The sequence below is a fragment of the Pristiophorus japonicus genome, chromosome 21 (genome assembly GCF_044704955.1).
Source record: "Pristiophorus japonicus isolate sPriJap1 chromosome 21, sPriJap1.hap1, whole genome shotgun sequence".
Lineage (NCBI taxonomy): Eukaryota > Metazoa > Chordata > Chondrichthyes > Pristiophoridae > Pristiophorus > Pristiophorus japonicus.
The window spans coordinates 6,655,382-6,681,588 of NC_091997.1; the positions used below are offsets into that span (position 1 = coordinate 6,655,382).

At 44.5% G+C, this 26,207-nt stretch overlaps 1 protein-coding gene across 2 annotated transcripts in view; it reads right to left on the reverse strand.

Moving 5' to 3' along the window:
- Positions 1–1,266: 1,266 nt before the first annotated feature.
- The window catches only part of ghdc (GH3 domain containing), a 47,105-nt gene continuing 22,164 nt past the window's right edge, over positions 1,267–26,207 (reverse strand). Inside the window, exons 3-9 of one of the 2 annotated variants that reach the window (XM_070863998.1) lie at positions 23,473–24,085; positions 15,128–15,317; positions 7,539–7,610; positions 7,302–7,435; positions 2,970–3,058; positions 2,004–2,213; positions 1,267–1,423 (exon numbers count right to left, since the gene is read on the reverse strand). In XM_070863998.1, coding sequence (XP_070720099.1) covers positions 1,394–1,423; positions 2,004–2,213; positions 2,970–3,058; positions 7,302–7,435; positions 7,539–7,610; positions 15,128–15,317; positions 23,473–24,085 — 1,338 coding nt within the window. In that variant the 3' untranslated portion in view covers positions 1,267–1,393. Of the gene's footprint in view, positions 1,424–1,495; positions 2,214–2,969; positions 3,059–7,301; positions 7,436–7,538; positions 7,611–15,127; positions 15,318–23,472; positions 24,086–26,207 lie in introns of those variants that run through there. The other variant, XM_070863999.1, reaches the window with a different exon arrangement.

Sequence of the window (26,207 nt, forward strand, 5' to 3'; positions counted from 1 at the left end):
AATATTCACTAAAAATAAAGTTATAAAACATTTCCAAGATAGTTTTACAGTTAATCGCTGTTTTACAATTAAAAAATAAATAAAGAACCTTTAACTTACCTTTCTTTGCAGAGTACTTACCTACCGCCCTGTTTGTGCAACTCTCACAGGGCGGTTCCCTCGGCGATCTGGATGGGCTTCCGTTGAGGCCAAACTTACGCCCTGGCGATTTTCTCGGTGGTGCGTGTTGGCGGTTTTGCTCCCGGCGGTCGTTTCGAGATGTGGGCAGTTCCATTTAAAAAGGGGGAAACTTTTGTCGGGAGGTTTCTTGCAGAAAAACAGCTGTACCGCTGAGAAAACCTCCGAAAATTAAGGCAAAAGTCTCCCCCATTATGTTTCTATCCGAATGAAAAGCTTTTAACAGTGAGAATAGTGTGTAAAAAGTTGACGTTCATGTCAAATCAGTGATTCTGTGTTGATTGGATCTGTGAAGACTGCAACACTGGCAGCAATTTACATAGGATATACGATACAGAAACAGGCCATTTGGCCCAACCAGTCCATTCCACCACTCGAGCATCCTCCCGTCTTTCCTCATCTAAATCTATCTGCATAACTCTGCATTCCCTTCTCTCTTGTCCAGCCTTCCCTTAAACAACAACAAATTTGTATTAAATGCATCTATACTATTCGCTTCAACCGCTCCCTGTGGTAGCGAGTTCCACATTCTCACCACTCTTTGGGTAAAGAATTTTCTTCTGAATTTCCGCATTTAACTGCACGTGTACGGACAGCAGAAGTTGTTGTCAGTTTTACCCAGTAATGACGGTGAATGCCAACAGTTTTGTTGTCATCACAACCGCAAATTCTGGGTCACTGTTTTCTTCTGATTTACAGCTAGAAATTTGAAATCGGTTACAATTGCCCTCTGATTAACCCCAAGTGTTTAGAAGCAGTTCCAATGATCTGGTTTTGCCTATTTAAATAGTGAGTATTTATACACTGGCCATAAAGGGGCCGGCCAGATTAGAAGCTAAACATAATGATCCTCTAGAGCTAAAACACTCTTCATTGGGGAGCCACTGGTTCAAACTGAAGATGCTCTTCTGTCACATGATATAGCAGTTGACAATTAGTCCTGGAAATATTGCTCAACATCACAACAGTGCTGCCGATCACAATCACAGGCGAGATTAGTAGCTCAAGTGGTTCAACGGTGACAGCCATCTAAATGACCACGTCTGAATTACACAGCCGAGAGTCATTCTCACTTCAGTTGGGTATAACGGATCAGCTCTCCGCGATGCTGAATCGGACAGAGCATCACATGACATCTACTGCACTAGACTCCTTACAGTCAGGCCTGAGCAGAATGGCATTGATTGCGGTTGTAGAGAAAGTCAGTGGCCTACATCTAGCCTGGAGACACACAACGGCAAGCGGTCTGCAAGGGGAGAAACGCTGAAATTATAAAATCAAATTGTGCATTAATGTAAGCAAATTCAATCACAGTATATGAAAGGTTATAACCAAAATGGTTTTAATGCAGAAAATAAAAGCATACATAATTATGCAAAGTAATAAACTGATTATTTACAGTAATAATTGATTTCTCTTAAAGTGGTTTCAGATCAGCAAATCCCTGATCCCTGTGAGCGACATCACTCTTGCAGGATGCACAGAGGCAGGAGTTTCAGTTCTTTTGAGCAGACCCATTTCACTCATCGATATATTGTATTACGAATAAACGGATATTGGCAAAGCTTTTTCCAGAAGGGTGTTTGAGTGTGCCTTTTATATCTGCACAGCCCGCCTGCTCCCCAGTGCTAATTTCATGCTTAATCGCTACAAAAGATATAAACCAAATCCGTTAGACAAGTCTGGGATTGAGCTCCATCCATAAAGGGATGGTGGGGTCTTCATCAATCTTAAGTAACGAATAGGTGAATGAGGGTAAAAGTGCAAACTGCCAATTTATGATGGAAAAACATAAAAATGTATGAGCAAAGGTTTCATGAAATTACTTTTCTTTGAATAAAGTCCAAAAATTCTTTATTCCTTATAACACGATGCATTTTGAACTGACTGTGGGAAGTGCCTAAATTTGCGATGATAAAATTCATTAGCTCTTTGAAGCTGCCTGGTGCCACAATATGAACTCTCACTGGTCCAATGCTACCCTTGCGTCTAAATGACTGGTACAGCACCGAATCTTCCTGAAGACATTGGTCCAGCTAAAGAGATAGGAAAGAGAACATCAATAAGAATGTATTTGAAAAATCACGTACAGAGCATGTAATTATAATGGTGTGACTTGGTTTTTGCTAATAATCACTCACATAACAAATCAAAAATTAACCCTAACTCTTCTATTGGGTTAGAAAAAAGACTTGCATTTATATAGCGCCTTTCACGACCATGTCTCAAAGCGCTTTACAGTCAATGAAGTACTTTTGGAGTGTAGTCACTGTTGTAATGTTGGAAATGCGGTAGCCAATTTGGGCACAGCAAGCTCCCACAAACAGCAATGTGATAATGACCAGATAATCTGTTTTAGTAATGTTGATTGAGGGATAAATATTGACCAGGACACCGGAAAAATACCTCTGCTCTTCTTCAAAATAGTGCCATGGGATCTTTTACATCCACCTGAGAGAGCAGACAGGCCTCGGTTTAATGCCTCATCCAAAAGATGGCACCTCGGACAGTGCAGTACTCCCTTAGTACTGCACTGCAGTGTCAACCTAGATTTATGTGCTCAAGTCCCTGGAGTGGGACTTGAACCCACAACCTTCCGACTCAGAGGCGAGTGGGCTACTCACTGAGGCACCGCTGACACTCAATGCAAAATCAGCAAATTGCTCTGATGGTGAAGATTATCAGTCAGATTCACACATCTGCAGCCTGTCTAACCCAACAAGAGAGGAAAAACAACAAGATTAACCAAACATACCTCTCTCCATACAGGACAAGAAGAAATGACCTCTCACCTTGTAGCGCTGATCCTCTGACAAGTTTCTGACTCCTTTTATCTCCACAAAAACTTCATAATGGGGATCTGAACTACCACAAAATGGTCCTGCAAGTAGAAATTTTAATTATCTGTAATATATGGACCCACATCAGCATTGCCCAGTGTTTCAGCACTTCATTTTATAACAGACAGTAAAGCTTTAAATTAAAATCCGGCTACCTTACATTGCAGTCATCAGTTTTGCAGATTTATAGTATTTTGAAGTTTACTAACATCCATCAGCTCCACACAGGCTGACGGAAATCAGCCTTTGGAGGTCACAGTTGAGGACCAGACTGTCATTATCAATGCATTAGTTTCCTGTAGTGACTATTAAACCGCTGAAGATTGTCAATGTGTTAATCTATATTCATTTTCCTTAATAAAAAAGTAGCTACATATATTACTTTACAGTTTGTCATAGTATTTTCCCAGAGGAATGTCCTAGTACATTGAAGGAAAGAGAGAGGAGCGTGCATTTATATCGTGCTTTATCAGCTCTTCAGGATATGCCAAAGTAATTCATAACCAGTTAATTAATTCTGAAGTGCAATCACTGTATGTGATCAAACGCAACATTTAATTTACACACAGCCAGGTCCTATAGACAATAAAGGAGATTAATGACCAGTTAATGTTTCTGGTGGTGATGGTTGAGGGAGCAATATTGGCCACCACCATCGTGATGGCAAATATATCAATATTTTTGGTACAAAAGGAACCTGCCTTACAGTGTCTAGTCCAGCGATCTCCTCGCTCTTCTTTGAATAGTGTTATGGGATCTTTTACATACATCTAAATCACTGGAAAAGGCCTCAGTTTAATGATTAATCAGAAAGACAATACGATGTTTCCTCAGTACTCAATGAAATGTACAAAGAGAAGAATTTGCATGGCCTAGATTATGCAATTAGTTCTTGAACCCACGATGTTCTCACCCAAAAGCGAGTGCAACTAACTGAGCAAAGCCAACATCAATGCATTGTTCCTGGGGTTCATCTGATTCAGTCGGTATGAAAAGTCTTACGAATATCAGGATGGGTCTTATAGGTTTGATGCATTCTTCACTGTGGAACATTAGAAGATTGGTAGTTTGCGGCTGTCCTGCGACTTTCTCGTGGAGTACGCTAGGTTTATGTGGAAAGTGTCTGGCTATATGGCCTTCCAGGAATGAGTTCTAGACTCCCTGATATTTCCTGAGTTCCAGGCAAGTCCACACATCACCATTTCTGACTGGTATTATACCCCATTGATGTTTCATCCACATTTTACTGTGCAGAGAGTTGTGCATTTTGTAGTTAGAAGCAGGCTCACATTGTTCTGTAATCGTATGCATCTCATACACGGATTTCAGCCCCCAGCTTCCAAGGTTTGCAAATCCCTGGCATAGGGAAGGTATCAGCGTCAATAATCTCAGCTATAGAAACATAGAACATAGAAAATAGGTGCAGGAGTAGACAATTCGGCCCTTCGAGCCTGCACCACCATTCAATATGATCATGGCTGATCATGCACTTCAGTACCCCATTCCTGCTTTCTCTCCATACCACTTGATCCCTTTAGCCATAAGGGCCACATCTAACTCCCTTTTGAATATATCTAACAAACTGTTTGCAACAACTTTCTGTGGTAGAGAATTCCACATGCTCACAACTCTCTGAGTGAAGAAGTTTCTCTTCATCTCGGTCCTAAATGGCCTACCCCTTATCCTTAGACTGTGACCCCTGAGCTGTGTCAGCAAAGGACAGGAATACTGGGTATTCAGGCAGTGCTGGATTTAGACACCAGTGTGGGGTTTAGCGTGGTACGTCACTGAAGGAGAGTTGGAGAGTGATTGGTGCATAGTCAGCAATGGCATGAATGCAGCAAACACACAATAAAATCATGCTTGAAGTCTGAATAACAAAACGAATCACAAGCTCCCACGCTGCGAGTTCACAATCTCAACTCTGCACTCTGCCATTGGACGAGATGTTCTGGGTACTTCCCAGCACCACGAACTCTCACCGAACTGGAGCGTGGCTCATTTTAGTTTAACAGCGTGACCTAATTTGATTTGTCTCCCTCGGAAAACCAAGCCATTCCATCTGTGAAAGGAGCATTATTATAATAAATGCGATTGTAATCGGTTACTCTTTGACTGTAAATCTCAATAATGTTCTTTCCTGGGTGTTGACCTTCTGACCTGGCCCCTCGTTTCCCCAAGCTAAGACGACCAGATGCTTGGCCTTCTCAGCTTCATTTTGGAACATCTTTAAGCGGCATTGCAAATTAAATCATGCTGCAGAACTGGATGAGTAGTGTCATAACTTCATCTCCAGATGGCAGATGACAGGGCAAACCAACATAAATTTGTATATAGTAAGAATGCACAGCTCAAAACAATGTGGTCTTAGTCATCACCCATGATGAGTATCTTGCTTTCAATGCTCTGATCTCACCTCAAACCCGCTCTCAGAACCACAGCACTACAATGGCATCTGATGGATTATCTCATAAGCATTACTGGCCTCCCATTATCATCTGTATGCCTGGTCTCCTGTTTTAGAAACATAGAAATTAGGTGCAGGAGCAGGCCATTCGGCCCTTCGAGCCTGCACCACCATTCAATAAGACCATGGCTGATCATTCAACCTCAGTACCCCTTTCCTGCTTTCTCTCCATACCCCTTGATTCCTTTGCCCGTAAGGGCCATATCTAACTCCCTTTTGAACATATCTAATGAACTGGCTTCAACAACTTTCTGCGGTAGAGAATTCTACAGATTAACTCTCTGAGTGAAGAAGTTTCTCCTCATCTCGGTCCTAAATGGCTTACCCCATATTCTTAGACTGTGACCCCTGGTTCTGGAACTCCCCAGCAATGGGAACATTCTTCCTGCCTTTAACCTATCCAATCCCATCAGAATTTTATATGTTTCTATGAGATCCCCTCTCATTCTTCTAAACTCCAGTGGATACAAGCCCAGTTGAACCAGTCTCTCCTCATATGTCAGTCCTGCCATCCCGGGAATCAGTCTGGTGAACCTTCGCTGTACTCCCTCAATAGCAAGAACATCCTTCCTCAGATTAGGAGACCAAAACTAACACAATATTCTAGTTGAAGGATCACATTACATGGATGGATTTTAAAAGCAGAGAAGTCTTACTACAGCTATGTAAGGTGTGGGTGAAGCCACACCTGGAATACTGCGTGCAGTTTTGGTTTCCATATTTACGAAAGGATATACTTGCTTTGGAGGCAGTTCAGAGAAGGTTCACTCGGTTGATTCCGGGGATGAGGGGGTTGACTTATGAGGAAAGGTTAAGTAGTTTGGGTCTCTACTCATTGCCTCTACTTTTAACCAATAAGGGAATTAAGGGTTACGGGGAGAAGGCGGGTAAGTGGAGCTGAGTCCATGGCCAGATCAGCCATGATCTTATTGAATGGCGGAGCAGGCTCGAGGGGCCGTATGGCCTACTCCTGTTCCTATTTCTTATGTTCTTATGTACATACAATGCTTAAAATAAGTCTTTTATTAAAAATATAAATTTTTTTGATTAATTGATTTGTGCTCATCAAAGTGAAGAGCGTTAGTGCTGGACAATGGAACATTTTTGTTCTTTTAGCACCAAGTTTCAGTATCAAACACTCCCAGGGCAATTATAGTGCAGCTCGACACAGAGTAAAGTGGTTCTGACGACGGGTCATCGACCTGAAATGTTAACTCTGTTTCCCTCTCCTGCTGAGTGTTTCAACAGTTTCTGTTGATATTGCAGATTTCCAGCATCCTCAGTATTTTGCCTTTGTACAGAGTAAAGCTCCCTGTCCTGCAAACAAAGTGTCTGAGACACAACCTCAAAGGGCCACTTCCTACTGCACCAGTGAGAGATTTCCAGCTCGCACACCAGCTGTCCTTGTGGCATTACTGCCTGGCATTGCCAATTTAATACCAAATTATCGGCAAACGTGGCCTGCGAATGAAAGGACCGGGGCTGCCCAAATCTCACTGCATTTGTAGCGTTAGCTCCGTCAGAGCAAGCTCATCTGCTTTCCCCCACTCTGGGTGGATTTGTACCCACATGTCAAAGGTGAAAAGACTCACTGTTCCAGCCAACTCCGTCCCGCTCAAATTCCTTCACAATAAGCACAGCCCATTACCAAAACCTTGAAGAGGCACGCTTCTATGAACAAATCAAGCCCCAGAGTTTCAGGCACAAGTAATCGTATAAAATCTGACAGATGATGCAATCTTTATAATTCAAACATCTGTGGTTTTAGCATCTTTAACTTTAGCAGTTACCAAGCAGGTCATTTGTCTTTTTCTTACCCAAAAGGCCGCTCTCTACGCAACAGTAATCAAGGAGCACTACTCCAGGCCACTGCCTAACTGCACGTAGCAGTGTTTGATAGAAGGTCGCCTCTGTGATTTTCTCTCCTCTGACATTTAACATCTGGCCTTGTCTGACAAAGTAAAATGAACAAATGTCAAGGTTTGTAAATTCAGTAAAATACTTTACAGAGGACAAATTAAATAGATCAAAGTGAGGAAATTAAACCTACACACCTGTACTTAAATTCAACGACTGGGCACTGATTGTGAAAACTCACCACCTTTATAATATCCCCCATCCGGTACCTGAAAAGATCAACAATGTCACACACTTGAAAACACAAGTTGTTTTAGAGCATTGCACAAGCGAATGGGAACTCTTTAAAGTTCAATTTTGAGTTTTGTTTTCATTTATACTGCAGAAGGACAATACGTTATACTATTCAACCATGGGGGGCAGACCTGGCAATTTGGGATAATGTCTGCGATCCCCCAAATAACCAATTCGCTAACCTCATTCAAGCTGTTGCAGAAAGTAGTGAGCAGCTGAGTGGAATGGGGTTTCTCAGCCCAGCAACCAGTTACACAATGGAATGAGAAGAGCTGGGAGTAGGTCTGTTCTCAGTCACACAGGGGAGTGGAGAGGCTGGGATGGGAGTAGGTTTGTTAAATCTTTCCGTTGTTTCATCTGAACAGTGAACTGGCGATATACTAAAGCCTGTATCTCTGCTGAGATCTCGCCTTGACATCGTCCCATTGCATTGTGTGAAACCTGATGCTCAAAACACAAGAGGATTACAACAATGACCAACATACTACAGCATCTAGTATTTTTACCGTGCCTTTAATATAGAATAATGTCCCATGGTGCAGAGATCAGAGTCAAAGGAATGGAGAGTTTGGGGGAAGGGGTTTGTCGGGCTAGAGGAGGTTACACAAACAGAAAAGTGCACAGCCATGAAGACATGTAAAAATGAGGATGAGAATTTAAATATGAGGATGAGAATTTTATGTTTAATGGGGGTTGAGGGACCAGGAGCCAATATAGGGCAAAAAGGAATGGGGTGATGGATGGGATATGATCTCGGCAGCAGAGTTTTGGATGAGCTGAACATAGAGGATGAAGGATGGGAGGCCAGCCAGGAGAGCACTGGAATAGTTCATTCTGGCATAGATGAGGGTTTCAGCAGCAGATGGGCTGAGATAGGGATCAATATGACAAAGGTAAAAATAGATAGTCTTTCTGATGGTGAAGATATGGGATTGGAAATTTAGCTTAGGGTTGAATAGGATATTGAGGCTGCAAACTGCCTTGTTCAGCCTAAGACAGTGACATGCGAGGGTGATGGAATCAATGTCAAGAGTACAGAGCTTTTGGCAAGAGCAAAAGAGAGTAGAGGTATCTTCAGCTTTATCTCTGTTTAGCTGGAGAAAACAGCAACCCGTGCAATACTGGATGTTGCACAAGCAGTCTGACAACCGGCATCTGCAATGCTGAAGTATTGAATTATTGCAGTTAAGCATACATCTTAGAACCTTGCTGCATAATTGATGACATTCAGAAGTGCATGTCCAATCATTTAATCTGTACAAGTCCTTTAGCTTCCTGACAGTTTTTAATAATAGGTGTTGGATCCAGCATTAAATCTGCCACTTGCTTCCAATGAAGTCATATGTTCAGTGAAAAATTTCTGTTGTGGTGTTTCCATTTTCTGAAGCATTTTTGTGGAATCAGTTGCATTTTTTTCTACTTGATAATGTGACAGGAATCTCATCTGTTTATAGAATGTGACATTTTTCATATGAAACTGGTATTTTTAAAAGTCCCATGACAGAGGACAACATGGTCATGTTAGATCAGAGCAATGTTTATAGCAGCTAAGAAAAGATTGGATGTTATTGAACAATAACAATGATCTACTAGGATATAATACCTATCTGCAACACATAGAAGAGCATACGGCAGTAAAGAGTGTGCTACAAATCTTTAACACGTTGACGGGTTCAGATTAAAAACAACAATCCATTTTTTCTATGTAATATGTCACTGACACTTTAAACGGCCAGCAGGAAGTAACAGACAATTCTCTTCAGATTGTGCACATACAATTCTCCCCGGTACAGCCCTGATCTTCGCTGCCTTAAGTCCAAGGGACGCAGACTTGAACGGATATGGTGGACGACTGGTTTAGCCAGAACTGGGTGGACCACATAAAGCACTATCGGGTCCTGCTCTCGTCTGCCAAAACTGCTCACTGTTCCAGAATCATTCTGGAATGTAAAGATAAACCCTGGTTTCTATTCTCCACTACTAACCGTCTTTTTAAACCCCTCTCCCCAGTCTCCACCCTCACCTCTGACAATAAGTGTGAGGACCTCATGGACTTCTTTGTCTCTAAGATTCAGACCATCAGTTTGGCCACCCCTGCCTCTTCCCTTCCCCTAGCCCACTGGGCCAAACTTCCTCGAAGGATCCCCCCTGCCCTAGCCCTGACCTCACATCTTTCTCCAGTTTCTCTCCGATCTCCCTCCATGACCTTTCCGAACTCATCCTGTCCATGAGACTCCTTCCTGCTCCCATGACCCTATTCTCACCAAACTGCTGACTACCTAACTTCCTTTTTCTGGCTCCCATGTTAGCTGACATTGTTAACGGTTCTCTCTCTTCAGGTACTGTCCCCTTCTCTCTCAAATCTGCTGTCATCACCCCTCTCCTCAAAAAAAACAATCCTTGAGCCCCTCCATCCTCGCAAACAACCGCCCCATCTCCAACCTCTCTAAAGGCCTTGAACGTGTTGTCACCCCCCAAATCCATGCCCATCTTTCCTGCAATTCCATGTTCGAATCCCTCCAATCCGGTTTCTGCGCCTGCCACAGTACCGAAACGGCTCTGATCAAAGTCACAAATGACATCCTTTGTGACTGTGACAAAGGCAAACTATCCCTCCCCAGTCTCCACCCTCACCTCTGACAATAAGTGTGAGGACCTCATGGACTTCTTGACTTGTCTACAGCCTTTGACACGGTTGACCATTCTATCCTTCTCCAACGCCTCTCCTCCGTCGTCCAGCTAGGTGGGACTGCACTAGGTGGGGGTTCCATTCTTATCTATCTAATTGCAGCCAGAGAATCACCTGCAACAGCTTTTCTTCCCACCCCCGCATCGTTACCTCTGGTGTCCCCCAAGGATCTATCCTCGGCCCCCTCCTATTCCTCATCTACATGTTGCCCCTTGGTGACATTATCCGAAAACACAGCGTCAGTTTCCACAGGTACGCTGATGACACCCAGCTCTACCTCACTACCACTTCTCTCGACCCCTCCTCGGTCTCTAAATTGTCAGACTGCTCGTCCAACATCCAGTTCTGGATGAGCAGAAATTTTCTGCAATTGAGTACTGGGAAGACCAAAGCCGTTGTTTTTGGTCCCTGCCACAAACTCCGCTCCCTGGACACTGACTCCATCCCTTTCCCTAACATCTGTCTGAGGCTGAACCAGACTGTTCGCAACCTTGGTGTCATATTTAACCCTGAAGTGAGCTTCCGACCACATATCCACAGCATAACTAAGACCGCCTATTTTCACCTTAATATCGCTCTTGCCTCAGCTCATCCGCTGCTGAAGCTCTTATCTATGCCTCTGTTACCTCTAGACTGGTCTATTCTAACACACTCCTGGCTGGCCTCCCACATTCTACCCTACGTAAACTAGAGGTGATCCAAAACTCGGCTGCCCGTGTCCTAACTCACACCAAGTCCCACGCGTCCATCACCCCTGTGCTCGCTGATCTACATTGGCTCCCGGTTAAGCAATGCCACAATCTCAAATTCTCATTCCTTATTTTCAAATCCCTCCATGGCCTCGCCAATCCCTATCTTTGTCATCTCCTCCAGCCCCACAAACCCCCTCCCCCTCCCCCCCCCCCCCCCCCTAGATGTCTGCGTTCCTTTAATTCTACCCTCTTGAGCATCCCTGATTATAATCGCTCAACCATCAGTGGCCTTGCCTTGTGTTGCCTCTGCCCCAAGCTCTGGAACTCCGTGGCTGAACCTCTCCGCCTCTCTACCTCTTTCTCCTCCTTCAAGACGCTCCTTAAAACATACCTCTTCAAACAAGCTTTTGGCCACCTGCGTGATTTTCTACTTGTGCGGTTTGGTGTCAAATTTTTAAATCTCATAATACTCCTGTGAAGCGCCTTGGGATGTTTCACCACGTTAAAGGCGCTATATAAATACAAGTTGTTGTTGTTCAATGATGAGCTGTAATTTGTTACATGAAGCAAGATTCCCCTCTCCCACTCTTAATCAATCCCACTCCTGAGCCGCTGCTGATGCTACTTGGAATCACTCCCCCGGAAGTGTGCATGTTGAGTTCTGTAGTGACTCTTCCTCTGATCATTCCTTGTGGGGATGGATCTAGCATCTGCTAGTTTGCTCCATGAAGCAATACAGCTGATATCTGGAACTGAGCACTTGAGAGACTGAATCTGTATCCCAACTTATAAGTATGTTCCACAAAGTTCTTCCAGTGTTTTGGTTACAGGAGCTGCAAGTTTGAGAACCTACCCAATAGACAGTGGCAGTTCAAGCACCAAGGTAGTGAGGTCACAGCACTCGCACAGGGCGAGTATTCCGATCAATAATACAGGCAACTCTCGATTATCCGCACACGGATCCAACGGGAAACCATTGTAACAGGATTTTAAATTTCGGTCGGGGAAGGCATCTGGTTTTAACTTTATAATGCCAATCGCACTAACGGAGAAATTGTTTATCCGCCATAGCCCAATCCCCGAGGGACCCGGATAATCGAGAGTTACCTGTACACTGGGCTAGAAATTCAGGCGCACCCATTTAGGAGCCTGGGTGGGGTGAGGGGTTGGGGAAGAACGATCCCAGTGCTTGAAATGATGAGGCGCAAGATACACAACCAATATTGCCATCGAGCCCGGGAACTGCGAAACGGAAACAAAGATCGGGCTGCTGTGACTCCAGCAGCGGCCATCCGGTCAGTGATGAAGGGGGCGACCAGGTCAGGAAGAGGCCAGGACAGCTAGTGGTGGCCACTGTTCTTTCAATGTGGGTTGGGAGGAGTATTCCCGCTATTCCTAACTCCACAATCAGGGCAAGTATATTTTAAAATCTTACTTTGCTGGTAACAGTCGAAAAGGCAGCCCCTTTAAGGACCGTCTGTTAGGCTGCATATAGACCTGGTGTTCCTGAGTGCAGCTAACTGTTTCAGGGCAAACCAATCTTGCAGTGAGGGCCTCAAACAGGAGCGAGGCCTCTTAATTGCATATGCAAAGGGCCTATCGCCTATTTCAGGCGTAGGCGCTGCACACTGATTGTTTTGTCCTTTACCAACATGGCGGGGAGCATCATCTGCTTATAATGAGTATGCGATTCCTGCCCATCATATTGGAGGCTTTGGAGGGCAATTATTGCCCAAAAGCAGACACTGCACGGCCGAATTTCTCGGCCACTGTATCTAGAGTTGCCCTGAACAGTATAACTATTATCTATAGAAAGTGATTATATCCTTGGACATAAATACTACATGGCCAACTGTTTCAATCATCCTGAAAATGCCTCAGTTGCCTTCCAGTTAAAAACAGAAGCTTAAATGAAAACCAAAAAATCTAGTGCAGTAATACACAGTGTGTCACGGGACTTAAAAAGGAATAAAAATGTTGCAACTAAGCTCATTAGTGCATGGTCGCCACTGTTTTATGTTATCAACACTTTAAAAGTTGTCCAGGGAGCAGCAGACAATACTAACAGTATTGTTTTATACACTTACTGAAAGATGGATGGATGCCATTTGCAGCATGTAGACTTAGGAGTCTGGGTAACACTTTAACCTATGATAACAATGCAGCAGTGAACCCGACAGACAGCGTTGCAGCAAAACACCTCTTTACTTCTGTTCAAAAGGCCAATGGGTCAGTTGATATGTTGACTGTTGTGAGCCGAGCCACGCAGTGTAGAAAGGCCCCAGGCTCAAGCTGCTCCCAGGTAGACCCGCAGTCGAGGCACTATAGTTTGCCTCAGCAGTCCAAGGGGTTGAGGGAAAGGGTGGAGAGAGAGAGAGAGAAAAGTAACTGAGGATTCTGCTTCTCATAACTTTCCAGCGACTCTGCAGGTGAGGACATTATCCAGCTCAGCTGTGACTTTGTGCATAACACAATAGCTTGCTAGCACATACTGTCGAGGCTTACGTGAAGATTGGTCCCTTGAACAGAGTACTGAAGGGCTGCAGGCACTGGCAGAACTCTACTTCAGCATGAGTAAGTGACTTCAGGAGAAAACAGGAAAACACAAAGGGCAGCAGTGAAGCTGATAAGTGAGGAGCCAATGATACTGTAATTGTTTTAACAGCTCCAGTTTATCACAATGTTTGCATTGGTTTAGGGAATTCTGCACATTATGCCAAGGCTTCCTCAGACTACACAAGTGCTGGGTATGACCTTTCACAGGTCCACAGGATGAGAGAGGGGACATTTTACTGTCAGCACACACAATTATCTCACAGCACCATGCAGTGGCTAAGTGATGGTACTACACTGTCATATTACAGATGCAGCGTCGAAAATCGGGAGTTCCGGAATCCGGGACGATCGGTGGCAGGGTTGTCTGGAATCCGGTAGAAAGGTTTCGGAATCCAGACCCGCCGGCCTCGGACCTCGCCTCACCGCCGCTGTCCTTGCCTAAGGGCCGCCTTGCCCGAACACCACCTCCGCGACGGGGCCCCACCCAAACACCTCCTCCGCGACGGGGCCCCACCCAAACACCTCCTCCGCGACGGGGCCCGCCCGAACACCACCTCCGCGACGGGGCCCCACCCAAACACCTCCTCCGCGACGGGGCCCGCCCAAACACCTCCTCCGCGACAGGGCTTCACCCAACGACCTCATCAACGGGGCCAGCGGCCCGAACAGCTCCTCGGCGGGAACCTGGGCTCAGGTGTTTCTGGATTCGTGACGTCAGAAAGACGATCAAAAGTCCGGAAAAGCCTGGAATCCGGAACAGCCTCGCTCCCGAGGGTTCCGGATTCTCGACGCTGCACCCGCTACAACAATGAAGCCCTCACAGGAGCACTTCTACTTTCTCAACGATGATCTCATTATTCTTTTGATCTCATCCAAAATAAAATTGGATACATCAAAAAAACGATCTTAACACAAGCCACAGTTAATCTTCGAGGTTCCAAAATATCAATGACTTTAGATGAAGGAATAGAGAGCCATAAAGCTAAGTTTGCTGATGACACTAAGTTAGGTGATATAGTAAGTAGTATAGAGGAACACTGATAGATTGAAGAGAGTGGGTAAAACCGTGGCAGATGGAGATCAGTGTGGAAAAGTGCGAAGCCATCCACTTTGGACCCAAGAAAAATAAATCAGAGTATTTTCTAAATGGCGAGAAGCTAGGAACTGTGGAGGAGCAGAGAGATTAAGGGGTCCCTGTACCGAACTCAATGAAAACTAATGGACAGGTACAAATAATTAATTTATTGGCTAATGGAATGTGAGCCTTTATCTCAAGGGGCTGGAATACAAAAGGGATGGAAGTTCCTCTGAGAGTCATGAATCTTTGGAATTCTCTACCCCAGAGAGCTGTTGAGGTTCAGTTGTTGAATATATTCAGGACCGAGAGCGATAGATTTTGCTTTAGTGTAGGTTGTATATTTTTACTTTTGCCTTGGATGTAAATTGTACAACATGTTAATATGAAAAAAAATAATCTTGAGAGCAAATGTAAAAGAATATATGTAACAGAATCTGTCAATTACATCTTTAAAAAAAAATAACTTATAATTTGTACCTGTACAAACCAGATGCATTTGTGACAACCAGTTCATATAACTCGCTTTCTTTCACTTCATCCATAAACAGTGTTTGTGGTTGTTCTTCATTGCAGCAGTCAGCAGGAATAAATTCAAAAAACATCGATTGTGGACATAGGAGGTAATGTCGTTGTTCTTTCTCTGGCCACAGATTCACTCCGATGAGACCTAAGAGAAAGAGATTTAAGCTATTACAACCAAAACATGCTCGAGGGTGTTCGGTCTTGGGCTAGATCAGTGAAACAAAAAACAGCCAGCGTTCCAACTCCTGACCGCTATTCAATGGCACGGAATTGAAGATCGGACAATCTGAGTTCTTGACACAGGGATTGTGAGATCCTTTTGCGAAGTGTATTTGAGGCCAGCAGCAAACGCCTTCGCTTCACTGCTGACCACAAATCTCAGGCCAATGATTCCTGCTGGAAAGTATGTGTGTGGACATCAAGGTGGGGGGGGGGGGGGGTGAAAGTATCGGGCTGCGATTGAGTAGCCTGTCGACACTCATTGTTTGGTATCGCACTTGAAACCTGACTGTTTGGGGAGATGATGGATAGCTGCCTGCACTTGTGAAACCTTACCTCCTTCAGAAGAGGGTGGGAGGAAATTGGAAATGGCTTTACTCCACACCAGGGCCCGCGTTCTTTAAGATTGAAAATGTGCCTTCAGGTTGTCAACAACTGTACAAGGTTATGACTAGAACACCACATAAGCCAAACCCTCCAGATCGATTCCAGAAACACAAGAGCCCCTGCAGCTGCACATCAATATTTTGAATTAATACAGAAGGACCACACATGGAATAACACAGCAATTACAGCATGGAACCAGACTGCTTGGCCCAATCGATCCATGTAGGTGTTCACCTGCCATGCGAGCAATACAGAATGCGAGTGGTGAGGCTTCAGTTAATGTTTCCCCAAACACGCTAGCACGTTTTTCCTCATTGAGAAGCCGGTGAGCCCACTGCACGGAAAGTTCACAGAGCTGTACAGCCGCGTAGATTAAACACTGTTCCTGCCCCTAGAATGTTAACTAGATATTACACTTATAGTGCAGAATTTCTTCTGCCTGAAACAATACCAGAATCCGCAATGTTTACATTGCAGGGCAGAAATCGCAGCACTGGCGAAATAAGGGCAAAAGCTCAGTGTTGATAAGTTGCGCTGGTGATTTAAATCTTCCCGAAGGACATTTCCCGATGTAGGAAATAGGTCTGTGCAGACCATTCCGGAGAAAAGCCATGCAAAGGGGCGAGGAAATTATCTTAAATAACAAACAAGTACAAGCTGTCAGAGCATGTAATGCAGCAAATGGTAGATTCTACTATGTAAAATAGGTTTACATAGGACATACGGCACAGAAACAGGCCATTTGGCCCAACCAGTCCATGTTTATGCTCCACTCGAGCCTCCTCCCGTCTTTCCTTATCTAACGCTATCAGCAGAGCCCTCTATTCCCTTCTCCCTCATCTGCCTATCTAGCCTCTCCTTAAATGCATCTATACTATTCGCTTCAACCACTCCCTGTGGTAGCGAGTTCCACTCTTTGGGTAAAGAAGTTTCTTTATGCTCTTGCCCACAAGTGGAAACATTCTCTCTGTATCCACTCGATCAAAACCTTTCATCATTTTAAAGACCTCTATTAGGTCACCCCTCAGACTTCTTTTTTCAAGAGAAAAGAGACCCAGCCTGTTCATTCTTTCCTGATATGTATACCCTCGCATTTCTGGCATCATCCTTGTAAATCTTCTCTGCATCCTCTCAGGTGCCTCTATATCCTTTTTATAATATGGCGACCAGAGCTGTACACACAAGTGTGGTCTAACCAAGGTTCGATACAGGTTTAGCATAACTTCCCTACTTTTCAATTCTATCCTTCTAGAAATAAACCCTAGTGCTTTGGTTTGCTTTTTTTAAATGGTCTTGTTAACCTGTGGCACAACATTTAGTGATGTGTATTTGTACTCCCAGATCCCTTTGTTTCTCTACCCCACTTAGACACGCACTTTCCAAGTAATGAGTGACCTCCCTGTTCTTCTGATCAAAATGTAATACCTCACGTTTATCTGTGTTGAACTTCATTTGTCAATTATTTGCCCATTCTTCAAATATAGAAACATAGAAAATAGGTGCAGGAGTAGGCCATTCGGCCCTTCGAGCCTGCACCACTATTCAATAAGATCATGGCTGATCATTCCCTCAGTACCCCTTTCCTGCTTTCTCTCCATACCCCTTGATCCCCTTAGCCGTAAGGGCCATATCTAACTCCCTCTTGAATATATCGAATGAACTGGCATCAACAACTCTCTGCGGCAGGGAATTCCACAGGTTAACAACTCTCTGAGTGAAGAAGTTTCTCCTCATCTCAGTCCTAAATGGCTTACCCCTTATTCTTAGACTGTGACCCCTGGTTCTGGAACTCCCCAGCAACGGGAACATTCTTCCTGCCCCTAACCCGTCCAATCCCGCCAGAATTTTATGTATTTCTATGAGATCCCCTCTCATTCTTCTAAACTCCAGTGGATACAAGCCCAGTTGATCCAGTCTCTCCTCATATGTCAGTCCTGCCATCCCGGGAATCAATCTGGTGAACCTTCGCTCTACTCCCTCAATAGCAAGAACATCCTACCTCAGATTAGGAGACCAAAACTGAACACAATATTCCAGGTGAGGCCTCACCAAGGCCCTGTACAACTGCAGTAAGACCTCCCCGCTCCTATACTGAAATCCCCTAGCTATGAAGGCCAACATACAATTTGCCTTCTTCACCGCCTGCTGTACCTGCATGCCTACTTTCAATGACTGATGAACCATGACACCCAGGTCTCGTTGCACCTCCCCTTTTCATAATCTGCCGCCATTCAGATAATATTCTTCCTTCGTGTTTTTGCCCTCAAAATGGATAACCTCACATTTATCCACATTATGCTGCATCTGCCATGTATTTGCCCACTCACCTAACCTGTCCAATTCACCCTGCAGCCTCTTAGCGTCCTCTTCACAGCTCACACCGCCACCCAGTTTAGTGTCATCTGCAAACTTGGAGATATTACACTCAATTCCTTCATCTAAATTGTTAATGGATATTGTAAAGAGCTGGAGTCCCAGCACTGAGCCCTGCGGCACTCCACTAGTCACTGCCTGCCATTCTGAAAAGGACCCGTTTATCCCGACTCTCTGCTTCCTGTCTGCCAACGAGTTCTCTATCCATGTCAGTACATTACCCCCAATACCATGCGCTTTGATTTTGCACATCAATCTCTTGTGCGGGACCTTGTCAAAAGCCTTTTGCAAGTCCAAATACACTAGCTCTCCCTTGTCCACTCTGCTAGCTACATCCTCAAAAAATTCCAGAAGATTCATCAAGCATGATTTCCCTTTCATAAATCCATGCTGACTTGGTCCGATCCTGACACTGCTTTCCAAATGCGCTGCTATTTCATCCTTAATGATTGATTCCAACATTTTCCCCACTACTGATGTCAGACTAACCAGTCTATAATTACCCGTTTTCTCTCTCCCACCTTTTTTAAAAAGTGGTGTTACATTAGCTACCCTCCAGTCCATAGGAACTGATCCAGAGTCTATAGACTGTTGGAAGATGATCACCAATGCATCCACTATTTCCAGGGCCACTTCCTTAAGTACTCTGGGATGCAGACTATCAGGCCCCGGGGATTTATCGGCCTTCAATCCCATCAATTTCCCTAACACAATTTCCCGTCAACCCTTTAAGTATTCTTTGCCAGTCTATTCTAGCCAATTCACGCCTCATATCATCGAAGTTACCTTTCCTTAAGTTCATGACCCTAGTTTCTGAATTAACTGTGTCACTCTCCATCTTAATAAGGAATTTTACCATATTATGGTCACTCTTCCCCAAGGGACCTCACACAACAAGATTGCTAATTAGTCCCTTCTCATTACACATCACCCAGTCTAAGATGGCCAGCTCTCTAGTTGGTTCTTTGACATATTGGTCTAGAAAACCATCCCTAATACACTCCAGGTAATCCTCCTCCACCGCATTGCTACCTGTTTGGTTAGCCCAATCAATATGTAGATTGAAGTCGCCCATGATAACTGCTGTACCTTTATTGCACACATCCCTTATTTCTTGTTTGATGCTGTCCCCAACCTCACTACTACTGTCTGGTGGTCTGTACACAACTCCCACTAATGTTTTCTGCCCTTTGAAATTCCGCAGCTCCACCCATACCGATTCCACATCATCCAGGCTAATCTCCCTCCTTACTATTGCATTAATTTTCTCTTTAACCAGCAATACCACCCTGCCTCCTTTTCCTCTCTGCCTATCCTTCCTAAATGTTGAATAATCCTGGATGTTGAGTTCCCAGCCTTGGTCACCCTGGAGCCATGTCTCCGTGATGCCAATTACATCGTATCCGTTAACTGCTGTCTGCACAGTTAATTCATCCACCTTATTCCGAATACTCCTCGCATTGAGGTACAGAGCCTTCAGGCTTGTCTTTTTAACACACTTTGCCCCTTTAGAATTTTTCTGTAATGTGGCCCTTTTTGTTTTTTGCCTTGGGTTTCTCTGCCCTCCACTTTTACTATTCTCCTTTCTATTTTTTGCTTCTGCCTCCATTTTATTTCCCTCTGATTCCCTGCATAGGTTCCCATCCCCCTGCCATGTTAGTTTAACTCCTCCCTGACAGCACTAGCAAACACTCCCCCTAGGACATTGGTTCCGGTCCAGCCCAGGTGCAGACCGTCCGGTTTGTACTTGGTCCCACCTCCCCCAGAACCGGTTCCAATGTCCCAGGAATTTGAATCCCTCCCTCTTGCACCACTCCTCAAGCCACGTATTCATCTGAGCTATCCTGCAATTCCTACTCTGACTAGCACGTGGCACTGGTAGCAATCCTGAGATTACTACCTTTGAGGTTCTACTCTTTAAATTTAGCTCCTAGTTCCCTAAATTCGTCATGTAGAACCTCATCCCGTTTTTTACCTATATCGTTGGTACCAATGTGCACCACGACAACTGGCTGTTCACCCTTCCTTTTCAGAATGTCTTGCACCTGCTCCGAGACATCCTTGACCCTTACACCAGGGAGGCAACATACCATCCTGGAGTCTCGGTTGCGGCCGCAGAAACGCCTATCTATTCCCCTTACAATGGAATCCCCTATCACTATCGCTCTCCCACTCTTTTTCCTGCCCTCCTGTGCAACAGAGCCCGCCACAGTGCCATGAACCTGGCTGCTGCTGCCCTCCCCTGATGAGTCATCCCCCTCAACAGTACTCAAAGCAGTGTATCTGTTTTGCAGGGGGATGACCGCAGGGGACTCCTGCACTACGTTCCTTGCACTGCTCATCCTGCTGGTCACGGGCTGTGTACCCTTTACCTGCGGTGAGACCAACTCGCTACACGTGCTACTCACGTCATTCTCAGCATCGTGGATGCTCCAGAGTGAATCCACCCGCAGCTCCAGTACCGTAATGCGGTCCGTCAGGAGCTGGAGGCGGATACACTTTCCGCACACGTAGTCGTCAGGGACACTGGAAGCGTCCCTGACTTCCCACATAGTACAGGAGGAGCATAACACGTCTCCGAGCTGTCCTGCCATGACTTAACCCCCAGATAAACTTAATTTGGCAACAACAATGCTAAATATTACGTACTGATAGAGAAAAGAAAAAGGGAGGCAGCGAGAGTTCGTGAGTCGGCGAGAGGCAAGTTTATTAATGTCCTCCTGTAATTTGTTGCAGTGCTCCTCAGTATTGGCAATCCCCCCCCCCCCAAATTTGGTATAATCCGCAAATTAAGAAATTGTGTTTTTTAGATTCCGAAGTCTAAATTGTTCATGTAAATTGTGAACAGCAATCGTCCCAACACTGATCATTGTGGACCACACTACCCACCTTCTGCCACTGAAAGACTTTAACTGTAAGAATATAAAACTTAATGATCTATTGTTGGATATTATACATATTTTGAAGGGCTGTAATTTCTGCCTAGTTTTCCTTGATGTGATGGTCATGGTAGAATAAAGAACATATAACTGTCAGCTTCTTAACTGGAAAGGTAGGTCAGGTTGGTTGTGATAATTTGTTTATTAAACATTTTAGTTTTTTAAAATAAAAAAAATGAATGTTGTGACTGAAGAACATCCCGAGACTGTACTGTGACGCTGTGTTGCGATCGAGACAATCAGTGAAAATATGGCTACTTTCACTACAGTTTTATAATACAATGGGCCAACAATTCCGGCCTCCCTGGGTCCGTACAAAGATCCTACGGACCCGGGAAGGCATCGGAAATGCTGGTTTCCAGCACGCAATGTGCACGCGCTGGAAACCGACAATTCCGATCTGTCAAGTTTTTGGCTTGACAGATGGCCGCATCTCGGGAGCGAAGACATTTGGAAGTGGAAATTTCCGATATTTACGCTTACAAATGTCCTCAAAAATCTTGCGCCTGTTTTAAAAAACACACACATAAAAATAAAGTTATTAAAACGTATTTTATTAAAAACCCTCCCCACAACGGTAAGTTTATTTTAAAAATCTTAAAAATAATTTCCAGATTTTTTTTTAAAGCCATTAATAACTTTAATTTAAATGCATGTAGTGTAATTAGTTTCTATTTTTTAATTAGTGTTTTGGGTGTTTGGGGCTCTATCACAATCATAGTAATAGGAGTTTAGGACCCTGCGGAAATCCTATTACTATGATACTTTGGTTGCCCAGAGCCATGTGACTCCAGCTGTAGGCCTGCACATGCGTCGACGTGCATGTGCTGTGACTGGCAGGCAGGAGAGGCCTCAGCATCGGAAAGTCGAACGTGGGCAGCAGCTTAAGGTAGGTGTGTATTTTTTCTCTGAAATGCACGCGGGAAGGCCAAAACGGAAATTCAGGGCCTATATGACCACATTTTTGAGACATGTAAGAATAAAAGTGTTTAGTTATGATAATATTGTTTTTGTATATATAAATATTAAAAGTGTAGATTATCTGAAAAGACAAGTTTGAAGAGACAAATGGATACCTGGCTGGGCAGAGCTCAAGTTACAAAGGAAGCATGGCTTTGAAACTCACCAAACTAGAAAAGATGTTAATTGGAAAGCCATTAACCTAATCAAGGAATGGCACCGGCCCTCCAGACAGACACATGTATGAGGAGAAGCCAATCAGGAACGGCCCTGGAACCAAGACCCAATCCTGAAGCTTTGACCTTACGGGGTATTAAAAACTCAAGCCAAAGATTGCTCTCTGTCTTTTCTTAAGCACACGGCAAAAAGCAGGACCTTCCTCTAAAGACAAAGGAGCAGGCCATGTGCTTTGCCAGAGGGAAGTAAATCATACCTTTTTTATTGTAACATCATTGTATCTGTTGTAATTAAGTCGAGTCCGTAGAATACCAATAGACTGCTGTTATGTTCGGTAGACTATTTGCATGTGTATGTGTTTAATAAACTTATTCCAAATTGTTTTAAAAGAATTGATCTTGCTGTCAATTTAATGCCAGAGATTTAGAAATCTTAGACATAAGATGAAATGTGCCTCGGTTCTGTGGGTGGGAGAGCAATTCAACCTGGGCTAGGCAGTTATACTTTAAACCCTCCTTAAAATCCACCTCCGACCAAACATTTTATCATCCCTTCTAACCTTTCCATCTTAGACCTGTCATCGGATTTTCCTTATACGTTTTATAAAGTGCCTTGGGGGTGTTGTTCTATGTTAAAGGCCCTACATAAATTCAAGCTTCTCTTAACAGGTGACTACAGATCAACATTGATGGAGCCTGGGAGCAGGTTGCTTCACGAGCCTGACCCCGGGACGGCAGCAACCACAAGAAATGCAGAAAAGTAGGCCGACATCCCCAGCATTGAAGCACTGACCACACTCGATCAGCTCCGCATTGTTCGCATGCCTGACACGAGACTCCCAAAGCAAGCGCTCTACTCGGAACTCCTTCAGGGCAAACGAGCCAAAGGAAACGTTACAGGCACACCCTCAAAGCCTCCCTGATCAAGTGCAACATCCCCACCGACACCTGGGAGTCCCTGGCCAAAGACCGCCCTAAGTGGAGGAAGTGCATCCGGGAGGGCACTGAGCACCTCGAGTCTCATCGCTGAGAGCTTGCAGAAATCAAGCGCAGGCAGCGGAAGGAGCGTGCAGCAAACCAGTCCCACCCACCCTTTCCCACAACCTGTGACAGGGACTGTGTTTCTCGTATTGGACTGATCAGCCACCTAAGGACTCATTTTTAGAGTGGAAGCAAGTCTTCCTCGATTCTGAGGGATTGCCTATGATGATGATGATGATGATGATACTAAGCGATGCATTGTTACCTTCAGTGGCTGCATAAACTGGAGAATAAATAGGAACTCCTTCACAGTAGAATTGTTTCAGGTGACTTCCATACAGTTCATTGGAGCCAGAATCCACGGCAAGAACCAAGTTGAGGTGGGGCCACACCCTGTGAGCAATCCCATCAAATCCACACCCAAACTCTGCAGCCAGTTCTGTGGCCCTTCGAGGATCAGGCTTTAATTGAGAACTGAGCTTCAGGCGGACATCATCAGTAATGTTCAGCTCGGGATTTATTCGGCCCAGCCGAATATCCTCAATCAACTGCTCCCACTTACTCTGCAGAAAAGCAAAACTGTGATAAACTATGGAAGCAAAGCTAGCCTCCAGCATTCCCAAGGTTCTATCTTTGAGGGCAAAAAGGAGATGAACGTACAGTGCCTCAGGTTCGGTAGTAATTTCAAATCCAGCCGCTGGTGTAGAGTACATATTCAACTTGCGCTTGGAGGTCATGGGCGAGAGGCAGTTGGGGCCAACTGGAATCCCTGATTCTGAATTAATCCAATTAGGAGGGTAGAAAAACTTTGCAGTCCTCTGTAAATTTCTCGTCTCTGGGTAGACATTAAGCATTGAATGAAAGCACACACCAAAGCCCTATAATAACAGGGAAAACAGTAGTTTTAGTTAGTATTAAAACAAAGCAAACTGTTTCAGAATACTGGAGAAATTGCAGCAAATAACGGCTTTTTCTATAGGATAGATGCATCATTCTAATTACTGGAACTAATTTGTCTTAGAAAATGTGTTTGAAGAGGACATCCAAGTTGCAAATGTCACACACACGGAATAGCATAATTAGCATCATCATTTTGTGCTGAATTGGAACTAATCGGCAAAGATTGAACCCTGCCATAAAACCCCTTTTAACCTATCTACCTAATTAAGATTAACTTGTTTGTAATGTGTAGTATAAACAGCATACAAGGTGAAGACCTGCTGATATGATTGATATCCCACTCGTGGCATGAAGTTGGAACTCCATCTCGAGCCAGATCAGCTCATGTGTAGGATAATAAATCACATCCCACTGCTTTCAATAGCTTCTTCGTATTCCAGTGAGACTTTAAATTATTGATACAATGTAATCAATAATACCTTCATATTGTAATAATCCTTCAGAAGTTTTCCAATATTTTATTACTAAGTTTTGTTAGATGCATCACGCATTAAACAGCCCATTGATCAACAGCAGCCCATTGATCAACAGCCCATTGATCAACAGCAGCCCATTGATCAACAACAGCCCATTGATCAACAACAGCCCATTGATCAACAGCAGCCCATTGATCAACAACAGCCCATTGATCAACAGCAGCCCATTGATCAACAGCAGCCCATTGATCAACAGCCCATTGATCAACAGCAGCCCATTGATCAACAGCAGCCCATTGATCAACAGCAGCCCATTGATCAACAGCAGCCCATTGATCAACAGCAGCCCATTGATCAACAGCCCATTGATCAACAGCAGCCCATTGATCAACAGCAGCCCATTGATCAACAGCAGCCCATTGATCAACAGCAGCCCATTGATCAACAGCCCATTGATCAACAGCAGCCCATTGATCAACAGCCCATTGATCAACTGCAGCCCATTGATCAACAGCAGCCCATTGATCAACAGCCCATTGATCAACAGCAGCCCATTGATCAACAGCAGCCCATTGATCAACAGCCCATTGATCAACAACAGCCCATTGATCAACAACAGCCCATTGATCAACAGCAGCCCATTGATCAACAGCAGCCCATTGATCAACAGCAGCCCATTGATCAACAGCAGCCCATTGATCAACAGCAGCCCATTGATCAACACCCCATTGATCAACAGCCCATTGATCAACAGCCCATTGATCAACAGCAGCCCATTGATCAACAGCCCATTGATCAACAGCAGCCCACTGATCAACAGCCCATTGATCAACAGCAGCCCATTGATCAACAGCAGCCCACTGATCAACAGCCCATTGATCAACAGCCCATTGATCAACAGCCCATTGATCAACAGCAGCCCATTGATCAACAGCAGCCCATTGATCAACAGCCCATTGATCAACAGCAGCCCATTGATCAACAGCCCATTGATCAACAGCAGCCCATTGATCAACAACAGCCCATTGATCAACAACAGCCCAATGATCAACAACAGCCCATTGATCAACAGCAGCCCATTGATCAACAACAGCCCATTGATCAACAGCAGCCCATTGATCAACAGCAGCCCATTGATCAACAACCCATTGATCAACAACAGCCCATTGATCAACAGCAGCCCATTGATCAACAGCAGCCCATTGATCAACAGCAGCCCATTGATCAACAGCAGCCCACTGATCAACAGCAGCCCATTGATCAACAGCAGCCCATTGATCAACAGCAGCCCATTGATCAACAGCAGCCCATTGATCAACAACAGCCCATTGATCAACAACAGCCCATTGATCAACAGCAGCTCATTGATCAACAGCAGCCCATTGATCAACAACAGCCCATTGATCAACAGCAGCCCATTGATCAACAGCAGCCCATTGATCAACAGCAGCCCATTGATCAACAGCAGCCCATTGATCAACAGCCCATTGATCAACAGCAGCCCATTGATCAACAGCAGCCCATTGATCAACAGCCCATTGATCAACTGCAGCCCATTGATCAACAGCAGCCCATTGATCAACAGCAGCCCATTGATCAACAGCAGCCCATTGATCAACAGCAG